At 44.1% G+C, this 9,260-nt stretch overlaps 3 protein-coding genes across 3 annotated transcripts in view; 1 reads left to right on the top strand and 2 right to left on the bottom strand.

Annotated features, from left to right (window-relative positions):
• Positions 1 to 106, bottom strand: part of YIPF1 (Yip1 domain family, member 1) — a 6,788-nt gene extending 6,682 nt beyond the window's left edge. The window contains exon 1 of the mRNA XM_010582349.1: positions 58 to 106. The gene's annotated coding sequence lies outside the window, so the exon portion shown is untranslated. The remainder of the gene's footprint in view (positions 1 to 57) is intronic.
• Positions 107 to 1,043: 937 nt separating this feature from the next.
• DIO1 (deiodinase, iodothyronine, type I) lies at positions 1,044 to 5,117 on the top strand. The gene is given in 4 exon segments (XM_010582346.1): positions 1,044 to 1,374; positions 3,033 to 3,176; positions 4,386 to 4,585; positions 5,052 to 5,117. Coding segments are annotated over 4 exon segments (741 nt in total).
• A 1,077-nt stretch (positions 5,118 to 6,194) lies between these two features.
• On the bottom strand, positions 6,195 to 8,891 carry HSPB11 (heat shock protein family B (small), member 11). Its single transcript, XM_010582347.1, has 5 exons — positions 8,749 to 8,891; positions 8,245 to 8,351; positions 7,490 to 7,558; positions 6,902 to 6,945; positions 6,195 to 6,415 (listed from the first exon to the last, which is right to left on the bottom strand). The coding sequence occupies exons 1-5, from the start codon at positions 8,844 to 8,846 to the stop codon at positions 6,308 to 6,310; spliced, it is 426 nt and encodes a 141-aa protein (XP_010580649.1). The 5' UTR covers positions 8,847 to 8,891; the 3' UTR covers positions 6,195 to 6,307.
• Between the last annotated feature and the right edge of the window lie 369 nt (positions 8,892 to 9,260).

Here is a 9,260-nt window from a genome sequence, read left to right as displayed (position 1 = left end):
CCCCGGGCCGCCCGCGGTCACCCCGGCCCCGCTGCGGGAGCGGGGCAGCCCCCGCACCTCCGGGCTCCGCAGCCCAACCGCTCCCGGCAGCGGCCGCTTCGCTCCCTTAAAGGGGCAGCCGGCGCTGCTCAGCGACAGCCAACCGGCAGCTCCGCTGCCCTCCTCTCCTCCCCCGCCTCTTCGGGCCCCCAAGAAACATACCGGCGACGCTCCTTGCGCCGGCCAATCACAGGCCACGCGGCGCTTCCTCGGCCCGTCTCCGCCCGCCCCCTTAAAGAGCCCGCGCCGCCCCCAGCCCTGCTGGGCACGCGTTAGGGAATGGGGCGACGGCTGCTGTATTTATGAAGGTTGCACACATATCGACACACAGTGCTCATATATCTATAGTTATATGTTCACATCTTCTGTGATAAACGCATAATGCATATTTTGATAATTTCCCTTTTTATATATATTGGGGTGCATCTAGTTTTGGGGTACCCTTCCAGCCCCAAAGTGACAAATACCGGTGCGCGGCAGAGCACCCCAGGAGGCAGAGCTGTAGGAACAGGACAGCGTTTGCACAGCAGACGCGAAACGCAAGCGGCGGCATCAATCCAAGGCCCCGAGCGTCGGTGTCGATGGTCCTGCCGAAGAACGTGCGAGCTGCGAGCCTTGCACCTGCAGGGTCTAAACATGCGGCCCTCGGGCACTGCTAATGTTAATTCTTACTTTTAGTCTGTGGTTCAGGGAAAACATCCTGATTCAGCTCCTCTCATGAGTAAAACACAGGGCTTATTTGTGAACAAGCCTTGTAGCTGTGCAGTTAGCACTAAAAATCTATCCGTCACTGTAATTAACACCTTTGGTGTAGATGGAGACAGCGCGGCTGACAGGCTCCTCGCTCACGCAGACGCTGAAGTCCACAGAGAGGCGGTGGCGTGCAAGGCGAGGCAGAAATTTGGCCAAACACGTGAACATTTTTTCCTCCCCTTTGCCCTCTACCTTTGCCCCTGCCATCGCGCTGCGTTCCCGTCAGAAGCGGTCAGGCCTCCTCCACCACGATGTTCAGCATCAGGGTATTCCTACAAAAAATCCTGATTCTTCTGCACGTTACTGCGTGCGTTGTTGTTGGCAAAACACTGATGATACTGTTCCCCAATGCCATGAGGAGATACATCCTAAAACAGGGCAAAAGGAGCAGAATGAACGAGAATCCAAAATTCAGCTACGAAAACTGGGGTCCGACTTTTTTCAGCTTCAAGTATTTGCTCTTTGTGCTGAAGGTGAAGTGGAAGAGGCTGGAGGACGAAGCCCATGAGGGACAACCTGCTCCCAACACACCGGTGGTGACTTTCAACAGGGAAGTTTGTCACCTCTTTGATTTCATGCAAGGTCAGTAAATCAGCCATGTAGGTGGGTTTGGCTCGCTAAGACGATAAACGAGGAGAAGGGGCTGCTGAGGGAGCAGGCACAGGCAGCTGGCACGAGAGCGCACGACATGGCAGACCAGACTAACAGCAGTCGCTTGGTGGAAACGATGCAGCACGTTCACGCCAGCTGTCTGCCTCTTGATTTTCAAAAATAACCTGTGTTTATCATCCTGGCTCCAATATCCCCTCACACCAGTAAGCTTACGAACCTCTTGCAAAAGCTGGCTCTGCCTGGAAATACCCTTTCACTGAAAGCCAAAATAATAATTTGGTTTAGGGGAGAGAAGACCCAGAATCGGAACCGTGTGTAGTGATTCACAAGTGTTGGCTGTCATTCCCTGTACGTACAGAAAGTCCCACACCAGCTCCCTTCACTAGCCTAAAGCCTAGAAAGCACACGCTGTTTTTTTTCCAGATTCAAAGTGGCTAGAAATAAAGCAGAGGAAAAAGTAACTGCTTTGTACTTTGCCCACTGCCTCCCGCACATATATCTATAGAACGTGGAATTAATCATTAAGCTGCAGTCTCGATCCCCAGGGAAGGGATTACACCCTTCTCTAACTCTGCTTTCCTAATTATATACATACATATATATATATATTTATGTAGAAACTAGGATGCAAATTTGGAAAAGAGGTACACAATACCTACAGGAAGGTACCCCCTTTATTAGATTCTTTAGGATGTGGATCTATGTTAGCAGCAGGTTCTGAAGTTAAGCACAGCCAGAAGGAAGATCTTGAAAAGATTTCAGATAATTTAGCAAAACCATAGACTAAAAGAGGTGCTTAAAAATCCTGCAAGTTCTCTTAAATTGAGGCCTTGCAAACAGATGCTAACACCTGTGGGCACATACTGTGTTAATTTGTAAGCAACTGCACGGATACTTTTGCCAGTGGCTTGTGTAACGTTAGTTTAATAAATAATAATATATAACCAGAGTTCTGTTTGGACAGGAAATTGCAGAAATACATTGAAAGCATGAAAGCCTGTGATGCATGACTGAAAAGTCTGCAGCTTCCACTCAGCTCAGCTCGAACTGACACCTCTGGAAAAAAATCAAGATATGTCCAATAGGTTCATTAAAAGGCATTAGGACTCTGTGCTTGATGTCCATCCCCGAACCAGTGTCCTCTGAAAAACCTTGCAGATGATCATGTTTAGTATTTTTGAAGTTCCTTCGCACTAAGGATCTTGGGGAGGCTGTGATGTGCTACACGCTGTATATATCCATTTTAGACCAGTTCCCTATCCCAAAATGTTGGTAATTGAGAGAATTGGCTCTCGTCACGGGGACGCGAGAGAAGCTGCGTGACTGCATGGTGCCTCTGGCCTTTACTGGGCTTTACAAAGGAAAGGGTCCCCCCAGTTAAGCTCACTGCTGGGTCCAGCACAGGTCAGAGGCAGGCCGGGGACAAGAAAGCATCTTTATGCCTGTTTTGCATAGATGCAGATGTTCTACTGCCAATTTTAATGTCCTAACAAGAAAGTTACAGGATAAGCGACTTACCTACTGTTGCCCAGGAAACTCTGTGGCAGAGGCTCAATTCAGTGCATGTATTTAATTCTGTCCTTTCTCCCACCACTGATTTCACCACAAACTGTCCCATTTTTTTCCAGATAACCGACCTTTAATCCTGAATTTTGGAAGCTGCACCTGACCTTCGTTTATGTTAAAATTTGATGAGTTCAACAAGCTCATCAAAGATTTCAGCTCTATAGCAGATTTCCTTATCATCTACATCGAAGAAGCTCACGCAGTAGGTACAGTACAAACATCACAGTAATGCCCACCAAAACTTCAGACAGGTATCACTCCCTTTAGGAAAAGAAGTACGTTAGCAAAGGAGGGAGCTGCAAACAGGGAAGGAAATCTTCCTCAAATCAAAAGTGGCAACACCAAATCTAGGCACCAGCTTGCATCCCTAATTCTCTGAAGATGTTACTCACACATCTGACTTTATACCAAGGTACTCCTGCTGAAGACACTCATCTCTGTGAAGGTGAAGCACACAGTTACATCTTTATAAAACTTCCTCTCAACGTTAGTACAGCTCCTTTTGGAAGGAAAAAAAAAAAGCACTTCATATAACAAAGGTTAAGTGTACAACACCAGCATGTTACATGTTTTTTAAAAAAAAATAACTCATTTTTAACATGTCTCAAGAACAGGATGCAGACTCTGATTTGAAAAATTTAGCAAACTATACACACTCTTCTGTCTACACTGGGCTCTAAGCAACACATTGGCACTGATCTTATCCCAGGGTTAAGGTGGTTTTCTAAAATGTAACATTTACAGTTTTCAAGTTTTCTAACCATACATCACTTTCAGTAGTTCAGAAACAGATAACAGCTAAGTCAACCATCAAAACCTTTTACTAGTTTCTGCTTTACTAGGAAGAGTTGTGTGCAAATGTGTGTTTGCATATTTCTGAAAAAGGAAGGTGTGCCCTGGCTCAAATGTTTCACTTCTCACAGCTATGAAATTTTGTTTTATAGGCTTAATGAGTAGAATCACACAGAATGAACAGTACTATCATTCTGACTGCTAAATGAAAGGTTATCAGCTGACAGCGCTATTTGCCATTTTAAAATTCCCTCTGTGCAAATAATTTTGACAAACCTTACCCAAATAGGGTATGTCCCCCACCTGACACCTTTCTAGGGCTGATTTATGTGGGAAAATTTCAGCTAAACTACATCAAATATTTCCAAATCCAGGGCAAGGAGAAAATATATTTTGCTGAAATTAAAGAAAAAGAAAAAAAAAAATCTTCGGACCATTTATTTTAAAAGCTTTAGCGCTCGCATACTCTGAGGGGGAGGCTTTCATTTCACGGCAAGTTTTGGTGTTAGGAGTAAAATGCAGCATTCTTTTAACACAGTTTTGCGATATGACACACAGTACATCTCCACGCTTAACATCTATTCAAAATGTTCCTTGCTAAACCCCTTTCTCATTTGTTTTAGATGGATGGGCTTTTAAAAACAATATTGTTATTAAAAATCACAGAAGCCTTGAAGATCGAAAAATTGCAGCACAATTTCTTCAGAAAAATAATCCTTTATGTCCAGTGGTTTTAGACACTATGGAAAACCAGAGCAGTTCAAAATATGCTGCATTGCCAGAACGACTGTATCTACTTCAAGGAGGGAAGGTCATCTACAAGGTAATATCAACAATAATAATGAGCACAATATATTGAGATTTTTAAATTTCAAAATAATTTGAGAATGCTTTACATTTAAGAGTCAGTATTTCATTCTGTTTGAGAGCTAAGAATTTCACAATTCACTGCAACTGTGGAGAAAAAAGGACTTGCAGCAAAACCAGTCTGGGCCTTCACAATGTACATATTTGATGTACACCTCAGTCTTGCTTAAATATTTATCTTTTGGCTCATTAGGAAGCCTAGGTACATCTAAGCTGTACATCCAGCTCCAGGATCCAGCCGTTGGCCCTGTCCCAGTTACACAGCAGGGTGTAACCTGTGCATACACCATCTCCCACGCGATGTCTGGCATGTGAGGGAAGCCCAAGCACACCTGCCCACAGTTCTGGTGCAACTGCTGTGCTCTAAAGGACTTCTGCTTTGTCTACTTGAGCATCACTGTATAATTTTATTGCCTTTGCAGGGAGGAGTGGGGCCTTGGAATTATCACCCCCAGGAAATACGCGCCATCCTGGAAAAAATGAAATAGAAGAGCAGAGGACTTCAGAGTAAAAGCTATCTGGATAAAAAAGCTCAATGAATAAGTTTTCACAGATAGAAGAAGAAAAAAAAAGAATTTAAAAATAACAATAGAGACAACAAGACTACTGTATGTACATCTAAAGAGCACGTGTAATGTGGTCCATTATGTGTTTGTCTAGAGGTTTTCAAGTCTCATCACTACAACCCCAACTACTGCAGTGTAGTACCTTACTATGCTTATACCACATGGAGTAATGAACAGTAGTTGGGTTCATTGAGCTGTCAGGACTGGATACCAATGTTTACATTTGTAAGGAATATTGTGCAGGATAAACATCACGGTTGGTGACAGTTGCAAAAGTCGACTGGCATACAAAACAACTGATTTCACATTATTAAGATTCCCTTTCTGTTGTATACATACCATTTTCCTAAATGTTCACTTTCACTGACTTCAGAAGGCTTCTGAATAAGACAATCTCTATCAGCATTTGTTTCTATTAATATTTGTTATGACAGTCATAGCATAAAGCACAGACGGCCGTGACCTGATTGTAGAAAATATTTATAGAAACAAGGGATTGATCTGCAATTATTAAAAATCCATCAGAGCACTTCAATATGGCTTCAGATTATTTCCCTCCCCACCCTGCCCCTCTCCCCCTGGGTTATTTCTAAGCATTAGTAGACATTTATATTCATCCTATTAATCTTGGAACAGTTTGAGCTGATGAGAAAGTTACCAGTTTAAGAACTTTTGAAGGACTTGTTTGACAGTAGGAAGTAATACCTCCCATTTAAGTATGTCACGCTTGTTTTTCTATTTAACTCAGAGTGCAAGGGAAACATTTTACAGGAAATCGAGTTTTAATTCATGTATTAAGAAAGCCTGATGTAAACATATTAATTTAAATGGACTCAGTTATGTTCAGGTGTTCTAGGGTAACAGTCTAGGTTATAAAACTAGAAAGCTGTTACTACAATTATCGAGTACTGCACTGCGGTTCGACTCGGTGATCTTAAAAGTCTTTTTCAACCTAAATGATTCTATTCTATTACATACATTAAACTGGTGGGGAATACATACCTTCAAAAAACACTTTAATGCACGATTTTAATAATACATATTCTCTGCACTACAGATATCAAAATGTAACTTCTTTATAAAAAAAATTGAGGTATAAATTTAAGCTGGACTTAAGTGTCTTCTGCTGTGCCCTCTGCCATCACCCGGTGCACTGACACAAAATGATCAAAGGCAGATTTGATGATGAAACGCAAGTAAGTGGCTTGGAAATCAGGAAGCTGTAGAAGGAAAAAAAAAAGTTATTGCATTCTCTGTAGTAACGTAGCTATCAAACAACATTTGCAGAAGTTTGTTAAAAGGATCTAGATATTTCTGTGTCTGTTTTCGAACTACACATAACTCAAACCCTTTTAATACATCTAGCCACCTTCAGAGTTTATTTAGATGACAGCAATTCAAAAAAGTCCCATCCCTCCCAAATACTGCAGCCTTAAAGGCAACAACTGAAGGAGGAAAGATTGCCACACTTCTGGAAAGAGCTCTTTCCCATACTTAGGAGCAGTAGGCAGGTGCAATTTCATACCATAATCTACAAAGGAGCAGTCGGGAAGTGCAATTTCATACCATGATCTACAAATTCCTGTATCTAACATCAACTTAGCAATAATTGTAAATGAACATGTTTTGGTTTTTCATGGTTTCTCCCAGTTACCCTAGACAACCCATTTCATGAACCACTACTGATGTACACTGTAAATACTCACTGGAAATTCTTCCATTTGAAGCTGTCCTTCTGTGTGTTGCAAATCTAGAAAATACATTTTAAAGCAAATAGTGAAGAATAATGTGCAATGCTGTGCAAGGTTTTCACTGGACTTCAAGAGAGTTCCAAGGACTGTGAACTTTCACTGCATACAGAAATTGTTTTGTTTTTACAAGGTGATTTAAGAGAAAAAATACTTTTTGCAGTATCCCAGTGTATATATATCCCACTCATTACACTTATAAAATGTCACCTAAGAGGCATTAAGAAAAACCAAACAAAACCCAAACCAAACCAACCAACCAATGCATGAAATGGTACTCAATTATACTATCTAAGTCTGTTTTTAAAGCAAATGCACAAGTAGTGCTTTTAGCCCTTATACAGCATTTTATATCTCCAAACTGCTACAGAGACCAGCAGTGGTCAAAAACTTCATTTAAATGTGCCTATTACATTAATGTCTAATAAAGTAATCATCAAGCCACACTTAACTGCTCAACAAACAGACATGGGGTTAAAATGACTCACTGAAAAAGATCAATATTATTCCCACAAAATCCCCGCTGCTTCACATTAAGAATCTTACCTTTTTCAATACACTGCTCAAAACCTACTGGGTCTTTAGATACACTTCTTTCAATCCTTAAGGTCCGCACTAAAATATATATACATTTAAAACATCAACACAAATTCTGATTCTTTATTGATAATGATATTTATTCTATCACTTTTCATCTACAAAGCACTTTAAAAGCATTAACTAATCCATTTGTCCTCTAACTTATGGGGCAGGACTATAATACAGCCACCAGCTTCATGTTCCAAGTTGGACAAACAACGACAAGTTTTCACGTCTTTTGCGTAGCCATTGCTAATGGTCAAGCTCCTGTCTCCATGCTCTGACCTTGTAACAGTCCCTTCTGTTTTAGAACTCGCATTTTCCTTTACATTATTTTAAAAAGTAAAACTAAGAGAGTTCTGTCCTACGAAATTATAAAAATCAATATTCAAAATAAATCATTAAGAGCAAGTATTGTAGTCCTGTCCATTAAATTAGAACAGCCATCACACTGTGCAATAGAACAGTTAATTACAAGCTCAATACAAGGTGTTGTAAGTGCAGGTGGGATAGATTTTCCATCTTTTTCTCATTTATTTATGAAAAAGTTTGGACATTGCTTTGTTAAGATAAATGAAGCTTTATGAATTAAATTAAGCTTTATATATCTGTTAGAAGTGACTGCTTGGGGAGTGTGACAACTACCGTGATACTTTACATATAGACACTGACACACATTTCAACATAGTGCCTATTACCTACTGCAGTACATGAGGTCTTACCCAAATAACACTGGATTGCGACTTTGCTGATTTTTACACATTTAGGAAAACCAACAATGAACTCCTGCGGGAACATGCCGGTTGTCGTCCAAAATGTTTCCGAACTTCTGTGGAGAGAACAGGACAAAACCCTCACCCGCAGCTTTCCATCTATAATCGTCTTGAAAGAAATTTATGACACACACAAAAAAAACCCCCAAAAGCTGCAAAGCCATTTTTATTCGGGGTATTTTAAGCAAACCCCGGTACGACAACGGGGAAGCTCTGTGGAGGTATTAATACTGTAACGTTCAGGCTCTGCAGCCCAGCAGTGCCACAGAAGGGCTCAGGAACGGCGGGGGGCCCAGAAAAGAGTTAAATTATGAGGGAAGGCCAAGGACAGAGCCCGGCGGTGACGGGCTGCGGTAACGGCAGCACCGGGAGGGATCTCTGGGGAAGGGGGGGAGCCGCTTCCCGCCGGGGCCCGCGCACCCCCCCCCGCCGGCCCCTCGGCGCCCTCCTCACCCGTCCGCTACGTTCTCGGCGGGGTGCTGCTCGTCGCTGGAGGTGGCCAGGACGAGGGCAGCCCCCGCCGAGCTCAGGCACCAGTCGGCGGCCTTCATCCCTGCGCGGCGGCGGCGACCTACGGAGCGGAGCGGAGCGGCGGGGAGGGGGAAGGCCGGGCCTTGCCGCAACCAGGCAACGGCGGCGGCGGCGGGCCCGCCCGCCGTTCACAGCCTGCGGGCGCCGCGCCGTGCTTCGCGGGGTCCCGCGGCACCCGCCACCTCAGGCGGAGCGCCTCACAGGCGCGGGGGCGGCGAGAGAGCGAGCGAGAGAGCGAGCGAGCCCCTCACGGCCCCTTCCCGCAGCCTCCCGGGAGTCTCACGCCCCGCGCCCAGCGGTGGCGGTGCGGGGAGCGGGAGGGCTGGAAGCGGGGAGCTCGCCCCGCGCAAGAGCGGGGGACGCCGGACGGGACCCCCGGCCGTCCCTCAGCCCCCCGCTCCCGGCATGCCCCGCGCCGTCCCGGCCCCGTCCCG

Source organism: Haliaeetus leucocephalus, unplaced genomic scaffold, assembly GCF_000737465.1.
Source record: "Haliaeetus leucocephalus isolate CR32 unplaced genomic scaffold, Haliaeetus_leucocephalus-4.0 Scaffold848, whole genome shotgun sequence".
Classification (NCBI taxonomy): domain Eukaryota; kingdom Metazoa; phylum Chordata; class Aves; order Accipitriformes; family Accipitridae; genus Haliaeetus; species Haliaeetus leucocephalus.
The sequence above is the reverse complement of the archived record's forward strand: the minus strand, read 5'-3'. Positions and strand labels throughout refer to the sequence as shown.